The following is a 13090-nucleotide window of genomic DNA, read 5'->3' as shown; positions in this document are numbered from 1 at the left end:
TCAATATCCTGTGACTCCAGATATGACGTATTGAGAAGGACACAAAGTCACTTCCATGGGATTCCTGCCCAAAGTGAGAAACTTCAGTCTAATCCTGAGGAAACATTGGACAAACCCATACTGATGAGTGGTCTACAAAACCAGCACTGTTCAAAAGTACTACAGGTCATACAAGATTAGGAAAGACCGAGGAACTGTCACCCAGTGGAGACTACGGAGACATGACTAAACGTAACATGGGATCCTTCCTGGATGGGATCCTGGACCAGAGATAGGTCACCAAAAGCGGAGCAGGATTTTTGAACTGGATAAATCTGATTACCAACCAGGATGCCTGGCGCTGGGTACCACTGGCCACTTGAGCACTGCATGACCTTGAGGGAGTACCTGCCGCTGCCGCACCTCGGTCCTAACCACCTACTAAGTAGGATGGCTTTTAGAGTCCCCCACCCCCTTCCGGGCTGTCAGGCCTCTGGCGGCCTTGGAAACCACGCAAGCGCGAGAGGGACTGCTTGATTGGCTATTCGTTGTGATGCACTCGCGAACGGGAGCTGCACCTAAGCCCCACCCCTTCCTGCCGCGCCTCCTAACACGCAGATCGGCCCCGAGCACGTCGCCTACACGCGCGGTCGCACGCATGGTGCGTGGTGACGTCGGGGGGGCTCGGGCGCCATCCCGGAAGCGCGAGCAAGGCCGCCAGATGTGCAGGTGCTGCTGCCACCGACGCCGGGGCCGAGTTTTGGGTGGGGCTGGGGACGCCGGGGCCGCTGGGGAGCCGGGCCGGGTCGGGCGCGGCCCCCGGGCTGTCGCGGGGTGGGGCGCGCCGCTGGCCACATCTGGGCACCCCTCCTGCGTACAGGCCTCAGTTTCCCCGACCGCGCAATGTATGCGCCGGTGGCGCCACGGGCCGGTTCCGGATCCGGGGCGCGGGAGCGGGGGCAGCTTGTGTTCAGGCTGTGCAGTGTCACCCGGACCTGGGCTTTGCCCTCTTTGGGCCTCAGTTTCCCCGCTTTGCAGGGGCGGGGCGTGAGGGGGTATAAGAGTCCCACCTAACTCGCGGGTTTTGCTGAGCTTGGGCGGCCAAATTAAATTCTGTTAAATAACTGAGTGGAATCATGGCGTCTCCGCCTTGTCGTGTGACCTTGGGTAACTGAGCCCACCCCTGGGAGCCTTAGTTGCCTTTGGAGATAATAGTGTTTGCCTCATAGGGATGATTGGGGATTAAATGAAGTGCTGTACATGTGTTTGCTCCTGTTCTTGGAAGTACCAGGGAGCCCCTTGCTAAAATGCTTGTTCCCCGGCTCCACCCTTGGACTTTATACTCCCCGTGGTGAAACAGCCTGCTCCAAGCCCAGCTCCTTATCACTATTGGTTTCAGTCCCCACAGACAGTGCTGTAAGATTCTGGTTCTTTGTTATTCTCATTTTCTGGATGAGAAAACTGATTCAGGGAGGTGAGGGGACTCTCCCAAGGTCACACAGCCTCCTTTTCTGCGTGTTTCCCTCATAACTATATTTGGAGCAGGGACCAGAGCCCTTGCTGGGTCGTTTCCACCTTGGATGTGGGCCAGACTAGCTGTTAGGAAAGTCTTCCTGACAAAGGCAGATGGGTGGAGAGTGTTTCTTGAATCCCTCAGCCCTCACATCTGGGAGCCAGAGACAGGAAAGAGCCCTACTTGGAAGCAGAGCCGTTTTCCACAGGTCCAAATCTTGCACCTGCCAAGCAGTAGCTGTGGGGCTTCCTGCCACGGAACTCTGCCCAGGTGTCCTATGCATGATCAGGCTTCTTTGGAAATGTGGATACTGTGGGTGTTGGTACCTGGCACATAGTAGGAATTCAATAAACATAGTGATTACTAGGTGGGGGGGAACTTCACCAGGTGTGGCAGTTTATTTCCAGAAGGCACATAGGGGCTGCAAACAAATAACTCTTGGCCTCCATGCTTTGCGGGGAGAAAAATATTCATGGCTAACATTTGTAAATGAGGCGATTTCTCTCTCTCTCTCTCTCTCTCTCTCTCTCTCACACACACACACACACACACACACTCACACACATCCATCCATCCATCCATCCATCCATCCATCCATCCATCCATCCACGTTTCTGGGTTTTTTTTTTTCTGGAAAAATTCAGAAGTCTGGCAGAAGTCAGTTGTAAGAAACAGCTGTTCTGGCATAGGTGGGCACTGAACATCTGTTCACATTTACACCTTTGTGGATCCTGCAGACTGTGGGCATTTGAGTCATGACTCAGGTTTACTCGCTATGTGGCAATGGTCCAGTTCTCAGTTTCTGAGTCTTAGTTTCCTAATTCGTAATTAAGGATAACAGTTGTGTGTACCAAACAGTGGTTTGGTAGCATGCAGTAAGTGCTCAATAAAGAGGAGGGTGGATCAAGTGGGTTCTGAAAGCCCTTCCTGGTCCTGCATGTGAATCGCAACCAATTGCAGCTGGACCTTTGTATCGGGAGTTAGATATGTGGACCCCAGAGCCAAGCTATGTCAAGATTCCGAGTTTTGCCTGACACCGCCACCCCCAGCCCCTGGAGGGTGAGTGCTGAACCTGTGGCCCCCACCCTCCATCATGGTCATCTGCCTAGCCACAGAGCCATGTAGGTTGCTGGGGCCCACAGCCTGACTGAAATTCTTGGCTTTAATTTGCTAATAAAAGTCTGCTGTCAGAGCTGAGTCTGAAAGCCGCCAAGCTAAGTTCTGGTGATCCCTTGCTATGAGCCAGGTTCTGGGCTGGGCTCTGGATGCAGAGATGTGCTTCTGTTCTCTTGGAGCTGACATTGCTTTCGGAGCGACAGGCAAAAAGGTCAACTGATGGGGGCGCCTGGGTGGCTCAGTCAGTTAAGTTCAACTCTTGGTTTCAGTTCCGGTCATGATCTTGGGGTCGTTTGATCGAGCCCGGGGTCAGGCTCTGCACTCAGCAGGGAGTCTGCTGGAGATTCTCTCCTTTTCCCTCTCTCTCTGCCCCTCCCCACCACTTGCATGTGTGTACGCACACTCGCTAAGATAAATAAGTCTAAAAAAAAAAAACAAACGGTCAACTGATAACTAAGATAATTTCAGGAAAAAAATGAGCCAATGAAAAAACAAATTGCTAAATGTGACTGGAGTAGGGGGTAGTCATCAAAGACCTCTTGGGGGAGAAAATATTGGAGGTGGTGATGATTTGAGGGGGCAGTCATGCATGTGGGGACAGCAGCTGCAAAAGCCCTGGGATGGGATAAGCAAAGTCAGGGGGATGTGGGAGGAGGCTGGCAGATCTGTGCAGGTGGAAGGTGGCCATGGCCTTGGGCCCATGGAGAGTGAGGGCCACAGAGGTGGGTGATGGGATTCTGATGTGCTTGGGTGCAATTTATAGATACGTCCTCCCAACACCCCTGAATTCTCAGAATGACAAAGCTGAGGCTCAGGCGGTATGACCGAGTTATGGTCACAGGGCCCAGGCTTCCCACCCCTCCTTTCTGCCCCACCTACCCCACTGCCTGGCGTAGACTGAAGACTTTCTTCCTGCCTGTTCTCAGGCAGCGGAGGAGGAGGAAGAGATGGACCCCCCGGACTCGGCCTCGAGGGTCTTCTGCAGCCGCATCCTGAGCATGGTGAACACAGACGACGTCAACGCTATCATCCTGGCTCAGAAAAACATGTGAGTGGTGGCCAGGGGCTGTGGGCCCCCAGGCGTGGGAAGGAATCCACCCGCCGGCCAGCATTCTTGCCCTGCCCGCCCTTACCCTGGGCCCACACTGGTGATAAAATGAAGGAAATGAGCAAATCTGCCGGCTGGCTCCAAAGTAAATTCCTTCCTGGCCTGGAGGCGAGGCCTTGGCACAGGAAGCAGGGCTTTGGGATGGTTTTGCAGCTGCGGATGGCTTGGCAGGGGCCGCAGCAGCTCCTATCCCAGGGCCTGGGGTGGGGAGTTGGGAAAGGAAGGGGCTGCAGGAGGGGATTTAAGGAAGCCAATGAGCTAGTCTCCATTAGGAGCCTGGTCTCTCAGAGCCTAGGCTGTCTCTGGAGAGTACCCATGGTCTTTTGGAGGGCCCGTCAACAGCCTTTGCCCTCCTTGGGGCTTGGCACTGTGACTGCCACAGCCTCACCCTAATTCCAACCTGCTCTGTGGGGAAGAAAGTCTTACACAATCTTGGGATGGAAGCACAGCCTCCTGTGGCTTGATTTTTGTGTATTTAAGACAAAGCTCTTCCTTCCATTTATGACACAGCACAGACCTGACACCCTTCCATTTCTCTCAGCCTGTGACAGGGATGCTGGGTTTGTCTGGGTCAGATTTAGGCTTGGCCTGGTGAACTCCCACAGTGAAGGGAGACAAAACCAGACACAGACCTTCCTGGGCCCCATGGTGCCAGAACTGGGCCAGAGGAATAACCTGGGGCTAGAGAGTCAGGGGAGTCAGAGTCTGCTTGACGGAGGGGGTCAAGGCTATGTGAGAAGGATGTATTTGGGTGGGGTTTTGAAGGTTGAATAGGAGTTTGCTAGATGGCTCAAACAGCAGGTAGAGTTCTGCAGGGCAAGGGAACAACACACGCAAAGGTCATGGAACAGGAAGGGACTCAGCATGATGAGCCTGTAGGGCACAGTCATTTTGTAGGGCTGGTTTGTAGGGCTGGTGCCTTCTCTCTGCTGCCAGGCTGGACCGCTTTGAGAAGACCAACGAGATGCTGCTGAATTTCAACAACCTGTCGAGCGCCCGCCTGCAGCAAATGAGTGAGCGCTTCCTGCACCACACGAGGACCCTGGTGGAGATGAAGCGGGACCTGGATAGTATCTTCCGCAGGATCAGGTGGGTCCTCAGCTCCTCCCGCCTCTGCCTCCCCCTCTGAGTTTCAGGTTCCTCCCCTCTTCAATAAGGACCATCCATTCCCCATAACAGCAATGGGGGAGATTCAGCCCATTCGTTTTATGAGGCTTCAATGCTCACTTAGCATCTGAGAAGATCCGAACTTTGGGATAAAACATCTTGAAGTTTCTGAATTTAAGCTTTATTTATCTTTTCAAAAATGCAGCATAGCACCAGATGCATCGTGCAAAAGGCAGGCAAGTGCGGCCAGGGTGAGGCAAGCCTCTGGTCCTCCAGTCCCCAGCCCAGGTGTTCTCTCAAGAGGCGGATGAGATTGCTGGGTTTCGTGGGTCCCCTTCTGAGCTGTTTTCTGTGAGGACAGAGAAAAATGATGCTCAAACCCCGAGCACACAGAACGCTCCATGCAGCGCCCAGAGCCTGCGTCAGTGCCACCGCTACCGAGCATGGCCACGTGCCCGGGCCTAGAAGGAGCCAGAGCTGTGGCCGTCCTTCCCGCTGACGGAGCCACTTCCTTGGCCCTGGGGGCGGCCGCACCCACTGGCAGACTCAGGAGCAGAAATCATGAGACAGGCCAATTAAATCCTTTATAAAAGCTCGTATTTTCTGGGGCGTCTCATCGGGCTGGTTGCCCAGGCGTGGTGTTGGGGTGAGCAGGAACCCCAAGCGTTGGCACCCTTTGTGCGTATCTGTGCAGGAAGAAGATTGTTGTTTCTGCTCCGTTGCCCCGTGGGTGGGGACCCAGCAGTGGTGGTACTTCCGGGGGGGGGGGGGGAACGGGACTCTCTGGCCACAATCAATGATGAGACTCCACCCCAAAGACCCCCTTTTCATTCTTTGTAAACATAACTTCATGACTTTGGGGGAAAAGAGGAAAAATAGCTGGTTAAAAATGAAGCAGGCTTTTCTCTGTGAACGTCAGTTTAACATTCCTACAAACCAGCCCTACAAAATGACTGTGCCCTACAGACTCATCATGCTGAGTCCCTTCCTGTTCCATGATCTTTGCATGTGTTGTTCCCTTGCCTTGCAGAACTCTACCTGCTGTTTGAGCCATCTAGCAAACTCCTATTCAACCTTCAAAACCCCACCCAAGTACCTCCTTCTCACATAGCCTTGACCCCCTCTGTCAAGCAGACTCTGACTCCCCTGACTCCCTAGCCCCAGGTTATTCCTCTGGCCCAAGCACTCAGTATTTGGGGTGTGGGTAGCCACTCCTGGCCCCACACAGCCACCCTCATCCCCCTGATGGGGGACAGGCTGGGACAAGTCACCCAGAGGAGTGACTGCCGAGGAGGGGGTGAGGAAGCTTCCTGGAAGGTTATCTGGGCAGAGGAGGGTTAGACCTAAGAAGGGCATGGCGGGTAGAGGGCCCAGCCAGACGCAGCACCGAGGACATGCACAAGCTCTGTGACAGCGGGGGGCTGCCACCTGCCCTAGGGTTGAGAGGTCTGCAGGGCTGAGCACATGGGCCTCCCTCCAGCCTGGGAGCAGAGAGTGACAAACAGTATGTGGGGGGGGGGTTCTCATCCCCCACCCACCTGGAGCTGGCAGCAAGGGTTCCTGGCGTGCACCAGGCCCAGCCTGTCTGCTTGGCAGGTTCAGCCCTGTATGCCTTCCCTTCCCCTGCAGGACGCTGAAAGGGAAGCTGGCCAGGCAGCACCCGGAGGCCTTCAGCCGTAAGTGTCACCCAGGGCTCCTGTGCCCCATGCCTGGCCTCTGCACCCGCAGATGCCAGTGCCCTTACCCCAGGCCTGGCTTCTAGAAGGTCACCGTAGGGGCTGACACTGAGCCCAGGCCCTGGTGGGCAGTAGATCCAGAGAGACCTGGAGCAGGGGGCAGGGGCGGAGGTGCTTGGCTGGTGTTGGCAACTTGCAGAGCAGGTGCTGCGACCAGGACCCCTTCCTGGGGGGAGGTTACACAGGGGAATGTGGATAAGAACGATGACAGCCCTTGCCCAAGTGGATGTAACATAGCCCTATGAGCCAGGCTCTTACCTCTAACCACCCATGAAGTGGGGGCTGTGAGTATCCCATTTCATACAGGGGGAAACTGTAGCCCAAAGGAGCAGTGACTTCTCAGAGGAAGTGTAGCATCCCCCATGCCAAGCCTCAGTTTGCCCCCTCTGCCAAATGGGCCAATATCTCCCCCCGTCCCCAAGACTGCTAACAACCATAGGCACAAAGGCAGTGCTGTCAGGGAGCCTGGCTGGCTCAGTCAGTAGAGCATGCAACTCTTGATCTTGGGGTTGTGAATTCAAGCCCCACGTTGAACATAGGGCTTACTTAAAAAAAAAAAAAAAAAAAAAAAGGCAATGCTGTCATCAGGCCTGGTTTATAGAGCAGAATACTGAGGCAAGGGTGGTGAGAGGCCTGGCCCAGCAACACAGTCAAGAGAGCAGAATCAGGCCCAGGCTCACCCCAAGGGCCCATGTTGGCTTGACCCCAGAGAAGCCAGGTCCTGACCGCACCTTGAAGGAAAACCTCTCACCTGCCTGGGCCTCAGTTTCCTCCTCTATAAATTGGGCCACATTATGCCCCATGGGGTGGCAGGGGAGCTGTCAGGGGTCATTGGCCAGGTAATCCTTCATCACGGTGCCCACCATGGTGACTAAGCCAACTCCTCGCCTCCATCCCCCAGACATCCCAGAAGCATCCCTCCTGGAGGATGAGGATGAAGACCCCATCCCACCCAGCACCACAACCACCATTGCCACCTCGGAACAGAGCACGGGCTCCTGTGACACCAGCCCTGACACCATCTCACCCTCCCTCAGCCCCGGCTTCGAGGACCTCTCCCATGTCCGGTCCAGCTCTCCTGCCATCAATGGCCGAAGCCAGACAGATGATGAGGAGACACCGGGCGAGTAACACTACTCCCTGGAGCCCCGAGGGGTCTCAGGGCAGTGGCAGCACTCCCCCGGTGTCTGAGATGGCAGCAGGTAATCCTGCTTGGAGATCAGCAGCTTCGCCACCCTGTTCTGTCACCCAGGGCTCCTGGGGGGACTTGGCTCCCTCTGGGGTGTGGAATTCCTAGGGGGTCTGTCATTCCTACTTCTTCTGCACTGAGAACATCTGTCTTCTGCAGACCCCTCTGCCAGGCCAGGGGGTGACCAGCTCAGCTGGAGTTGTTGGGGTGGGCATAAAGGAGCTTTTCCAGAGCCAAGCTTGCGGTCTGCTCTAAACAACATTTAAAGGCTCCCAGAGACCAGAGCCAGATAGCCCCTGCCCCAGTGCCCCGGTTGAGACCTCCTCAAAGTGGACCAGCACTGTCTTGTCTGAGTTCACCCCAGCCCGTCCCTGCACCTACTAATTCTGGTCTCCCTGTCCCTTCTTCCAACAAAAGTATCGAATACTGTCTCCAATAGGTATCTCAAGGAGGTTTCTGAGACAATTGTAGAAGGCTCAAGGTGGAGGCTGGCCATTCAGCTGCAAGCCTGATAAGGCCTGTGTTTCTCTGACCAGAGGTGTGAACCCTGAAGGCCCAGCAGGCCTCTCCCAGGGCCTCCACGGAGCAAGCTGAGCCACCTTGGAAAACAGAGTTAAACGGAATATTTTTGTACCCGATGTTTACAGATGCTATTGGGAAGTTATCAATAAAAAGACTCTGTTACTAAAAAGGGAAGGGTGTACTTAGCAGTGGCTTCCTTCCATCCTTGGGCCCAGTAGGCCATACGGGGAACAAGTGCAGGATGTGAGACAGGAGGGGTATGGACGGCCAGGCACCACTGAGCTAGAAAGAGATGTGGTTGCTCTTGGTGGGAGTCTCCAGTGGTAGCAACCATAATAATCCAAGTTCCTGTCACCACCTATGTACTCACACATGCTCTTCCCACTGCTTACAACACTGTTCCCTTACCTCTATGAATAACTTCTCCAGATCTGCCTCACGATGGACTCCTCAGGGAGCCAGGCTGGGTCCCATCCCTCAATAGACACTGTAGAATTTCCTCACCTTTTAAGCATTTAGAGATTGTTATTAAAGGCATCTTCCTAGACCCAAGAGTGTGTGCTTTTGCCTGTCAATAGGGGGCGCTGGTAAGCGTTCAAGGAAATAAAGAGCTACGCTGCCAAACCCATAAGTAACTTCTCAGTCCCCACCCTTCCCGCTCCTGCACTTTTTAGCTATCCACAAGACTCCCTTGTCCTAACTAAAGCCCTCCTTAGCCCAAAACACCCTGGGTCGCACTCCATTTTCTTGAGTGCCCCAGCTCCACCTGCCCTCACTGCCCTGGTAAGCACCGCCTTGAAATTCATCCACGCACAGAGTCCAGAAAGTTTTCAAATAACTGACTCCTGGTGTTAGGTGGCTCCCAAGAGTCTCGCACGTCCCACCCCTGCGCCTCCTCCTACATTCCCTGTCCTGACCCCTGAGTCCTGGACGCGCTGACCCCCTGCTTCATTCCTTCGCTTTAGCACAAATGGTCTCTACTCTAGTCAGCAAGCATTCCCCGAGAGGCGGCTACATGCCATCAGTTTTTGGCTAACCCACAGACAACAGGTTGAAACACCTGGAAAGGTGAGGCCATTCCCTTCACGTGACCTGGAGGACGAGGCCCGAGCCCGGAAGCGGGTTGGCTACACTCGCCCACATGCGCCGCGGCTTCGTTTGCCAGCACCCAACATGGCAGCGGGGCGGGGCCGATGGGTGGGGTAAAACGCGCGGCGCGGATTGTGACGCAAGCGCGCAGCGTGCTCGGTGCGCAGGCGCTCTCGGCGGCAACTCGTTGGTTTCCGGTTCCGCCGCCCTCTTTCTCTTCAACGAGGTGGCCGAGCGGTTTGGTGGCGGCGGCCTTGCGGATTCGCGCCAGGTCGGGGGTCGGGCGGAAGGCTGTGGGAGGCCGCGGGCGTCCGAGTAGCGGAGGAGGCGGCCCGGCACCCGTCCGCGCGGGCCTGGTTCGGCAGGGTGGCCCGGACGGCTGAGTTGGCCTCGTGGGGCTGGGATTCCGAGCCCGGACTGGGTCCCGGGATGTGAACCGTCCTTTGGGAGAGGGTCCTGTGTGCCCTGCCAGCCCAAGCTCTCCCACAAGGCCTGGGGGCGTGGATGGTCTTCCCGGGCAAACCCCTTAATAAAGGAGGGATATGAAGCGTATAGCTTTTTCCCGTGCCATGTAGTGCGCTAGTCGTTTTAGAATTACTAAGTCCTCTTCCCCCTACAAGATTATTTTCTACCTGCCTTCTTTAATACATCCGTAAGGAGAGGGTGGTAGCGTCCACCTTCTAGGCTTTTTTTGTTGTTGGGGGGGGGGATGATGATGGAGTTATGTGTAAACAAGTACTTGGCACGTGGTTGGCAGATACTGTTTATGAGTTGGAGCAAAGGTAGGAAGCGTGGTCTGGCGAGTTTGGGTATAAACTGGGAAGGAAGCCAGGGTGTTGGGTGTCTGAGCTTGGAGTTGTAGAGAACTGCAAGGGAGGAAAGTGTGTTGGAGGGGTGGCTACTAAAATGGGATTCCCACTCAGGTTGCAGGAAGGGTTGCTTGTGGAGCAAATGTGGCTTACAGAGGGGTAGGGGAAGGAGGATGGGATCTCCAGACCCCACTTGAAGAAAAGGTGTCTGGCAAAATAGTGCCCCAGCCATGTACTACTCATTCTATGATCAAAGTTGACAGAATCTCATTTGCTGGGCCCAAGGAGCATAATTACGGTCCTTGTTCCCATGAAGCAGACTTTGCCACAGGGGTCAGGGAGTAAGGTGGAGGAAGCATGATCCTTGATTATAGGACAAGTTTGGGCTGCAGGCCTAGAGGGATGGAAGGAGACAGGCACTGGGGTGGGCCTTTGGTTGTGGTTGATGCTGGCACAGGGCTGACAGGGCCAAGGTTTGCCAGCCCTCAAGCTCAAACTGCTCAGACCTGCAGTTCTCACCCTTCCGTTCTACTCCCTACCCTCCAGCAGACGCAGAGATGCAGATCTTTGTGAAGACCCTGACGGGCAAGACCATCACCCTTGAGGTCGAGCCCAGTGACACCATCGAGAATGTCAAAGCCAAAATCCAAGACAAGGAGGGTGAGTTGGGCTGAGTCCAGAGGCTGTCCCGCAGGAGTCCCCAGCCCAGAGGAGCCACTGTCATGTGCAAGATGGGTGCTGGGCTCGTAGAGACCTCAGCCTTGGCCAGTACTTCCCCTGTGTGATCTTGGGAAGGCAGCTTGTTCTCTCTACCTTAGTTTCCCTTTTGACAGATTGGGGGTAATGCCAGAGCATCCCTGTGGGGAGAGGAGAAGCTGCTAATAATATGCTTGCCAGAGCCTCAGTAACTGAGCTTTCTTCTCTCCAGGCATCCCGCCTGACCAGCAGCGTCTGATTTTTGCGGGCAAACAGCTGGAAGATGGCCGCACTCTGTCAGACTACAATATCCAGAAAGGTACTGGGAGTAGGGTGGCTGGACAGGGCCCCATTAAGTCTAGGACCAAGGATCAAGCTTTGATGGCCTCATTGGCAATGGGGGGGAGGTGGCTGTCTTAAGGTGAAGATCAGATGGTGCTGATGAGTTGTATTTTTATGAAGTAATGTTTTCATCGAGGGGAGGCATCTTATGGTCTCCACTTACGTTTCCAAGTGGCAGTGGTTTCTCATATTCTTGCTTATCTGCATACCTTTTTTTTTTTTTTTTAAGACTGTTTTGTTTAAAAATGCGGTAAAACAGTATTTGGCTGGCTCAGTCAGGAAAGCATGGGATTCTTGATCTCAGGGTTGTGAGTTCAAGCCCCATGTCGGGTGTAGACATTACTTAAAAATAAAATCTTAAGGATGTCTAGGTGGCTCAGTCGGTTAAGCATCTGCTTTCGGCTTAGGTCATGGTCCCAGGAGTCCCGCACTGGGCTCCTTGCTCATCAGGGAGCCTGTCTCCCCCTCTGCCTGCCATTCCCCCTGCTTGTACACTTTCTCTCTCTGACAAATAAAATCTTCAAAATGATAAAATCTTGGGGGGAAAATGATAAGAGAAATTTTATCACTGCTATAAAGAAAATTGGTGCCACGTTTTTGGTTGTTGTTTTCTTTTCCCCCCAAGAGTTTATTTTGGGGCACCTGGGTGGCTCAGTAGGTTAAGCGATGGACTCTTGATTTCAGCTGGGGTCATGAGCTCAGGGTCCTAGGATTCAGCCCCAAGTCAGGCTTAGCAGGGAGTTTGCTTGGGATTCTCTCTCCCCCTTCCTCTACCCTTTCCCCTGCTTGTGCTCTCTCTCTCTCTAAAATAAATAAAATTTTTTTTAAAAAGAAAGATTTTAGGGACTCCTGGGTGGCTAAGTTGGTTAAGCAACTGCCTTTGGTTCAGGTCATGATCTCAGGGTCTGGGATCAAGTCCCGTATCTGGCTCTTTGCTTGGCGGGAAGTCTGCTTTTCCCTCTGCCTGCTGCTCCCCCTGCTTGTGCTTGCTTGCTCACACACACACACACTCTCTCTCTCTCTCTCTCTCTGACAAATAAAATCTTAAAAAATCTTAATAAATAAATAAATATTTTATTTTTATCAGGAGTCACATGCTCTACTGAATAAGCCAGCCAGGTACCCCCTTGATGTCACTTTTTGTAGCAACTAGATTTAATTATTTTGCTTATCATCTTTGCACCACTTAGAAATTGCCTTGTCTGTCCGGAAACCCCAATGCTCACTATAGTTGGCATATATTAGCCTCAGACTCCCCAAGGGCAAGTGGGAAGTGAGAGGGAGGTTCTGGGGTGGCGTGAGCCAGTGTGTCCACCTCCGTGTCGAACACCCCATCACATTTGAGAAGCTCTGGTCTGGAGGACCCTGCTCTGCACCGGAGGTGCTGGGGCTGGGCTCAGTCACTGCCTCTCTTTAACCCTCCCGTAGAGTCCACCCTGCACTTGGTGCTTCGCCTCCGGGGTGGCATCATCGAGCCTTCCCTCCGCCAGCTGGCCCAGAAGTACAACTGCGACAAGATGATCTGCCGCAAGTGGGTCCTCTGGGGGCGGGGGCGGCTGCCTTGGTGGGGAGGGCTTGGAGTTAGGGTGTGCCCTCACCAGTCGCTCTTGTCTCTGTGCAGGTGTTATGCTCGCCTGCACCCCCGCGCTGTCAACTGCCGCAAGAAGAAGTGTGGCCACACCAACAACCTGCGCCCCAAAAAGAAGGTCAAATAAGGCCCCTCCACCGGCTCTTCCTTTGCCCGCAGGGCGGCCTCCTGCCCAAGCCCCAAGGCCCTGGAGCCTCAATAAAGTTTCCCTTTCGTTGACTGGAGCAGTAACTTGGTGTCTGTGTGGTGGTCTGTCCAACGAGGAGCTGGTTCCGTCGTGGGCATGTCCCTTAGGG

At 54.3% G+C, this 13090-nt stretch overlaps 2 protein-coding genes across 4 annotated transcripts; both read left to right on the top strand.

The window, feature by feature from the left end:
• The first annotated feature begins 582 nt into the window (after positions 1-582).
• On the top strand, positions 583-8326 carry KXD1 (KxDL motif containing 1). Of its 2 annotated transcripts, XR_015726696.1 has the most exons (6): positions 583-708; positions 3535-3656; positions 4653-4805; positions 6453-6499; positions 7461-7761; positions 8188-8326. XR_015726696.1 is itself a non-coding variant. In XM_087867155.1 (5 exons), the coding sequence occupies exons 2-5, from the start codon at positions 3556-3558 to the stop codon at positions 7688-7690; spliced, it is 531 nt and encodes a 176-aa protein (XP_087723281.1). In that variant the 5' UTR covers positions 583-708; positions 3535-3555; the 3' UTR covers positions 7691-7961. The 2 variants fall into 2 exon arrangements, 1 of the variants encoding a protein (XP_087723281.1); XM_087867155.1 differs by lacking the exon at positions 8188-8326 and having other exon boundaries at positions 7461-7961.
• A 1191-nt stretch (positions 8327-9517) lies between these two features.
• On the top strand, positions 9518-13025 carry UBA52 (ubiquitin A-52 residue ribosomal protein fusion product 1). Of its 2 annotated transcripts, none has more exons than XM_045778621.2 (5): positions 9518-9630; positions 10715-10828; positions 11097-11183; positions 12635-12737; positions 12828-13025. In XM_045778621.2, exons 2-5 carry the CDS (start codon positions 10726-10728, stop codon positions 12919-12921), a joined length of 387 nt encoding a protein of 128 aa, XP_045634577.1. In that variant the 5' UTR covers positions 9518-9630; positions 10715-10725; the 3' UTR covers positions 12922-13025. The 2 variants fall into 2 exon arrangements, with proteins under 2 accessions (XP_045634577.1, XP_045634578.1); XM_045778622.2 differs by having other exon boundaries at positions 9520-9630; positions 10718-10828.
• Positions 13026-13090: the final 65 nt, after the last annotated feature.

The sequence above is a fragment of the Ursus americanus genome, chromosome 14 (genome assembly GCF_024610735.1).
Source record: "Ursus americanus isolate L20-20 chromosome 14, mUrsAme1.1.p, whole genome shotgun sequence".
NCBI lineage: Eukaryota > Metazoa > Chordata > Mammalia > Carnivora > Ursidae > Ursus > Ursus americanus.
The sequence above is the reverse complement of the archived record's forward strand: the minus strand, read 5'-3'. Positions and strand labels throughout refer to the sequence as shown.

Coding starts and splice junctions, on each gene's coding strand:
- KXD1 (XM_087867155.1), top strand. CDS start 3,556: ATGGACCCCCCGGACTCGGCCTCGAGGGTCTTCTGCAGCCGCATCCTG. Junction 3,657..4,652: donor ATCCTGGCTCAGAAAAACAT/GTGAGTGGTGGC, acceptor CTCTGCTGCCAG/GCTGGACCGCTTTGAGAAGA. Junction 4,806..6,452: donor AGTATCTTCCGCAGGATCAG/GTGGGTCCTCAG, acceptor CTTCCCCTGCAG/GACGCTGAAAGGGAAGCTGG.
- UBA52 (XM_045778621.2), top strand. CDS start 10,726: ATGCAGATCTTTGTGAAGACCCTGACGGGCAAGACCATCACCCTTGAG. Junction 10,829..11,096: donor CAAAATCCAAGACAAGGAGG/GTGAGTTGGGCT, acceptor TCTTCTCTCCAG/GCATCCCGCCTGACCAGCAG. Junction 12,738..12,827: donor GACAAGATGATCTGCCGCAA/GTGGGTCCTCTG, acceptor GTCTCTGTGCAG/GTGTTATGCTCGCCTGCACC.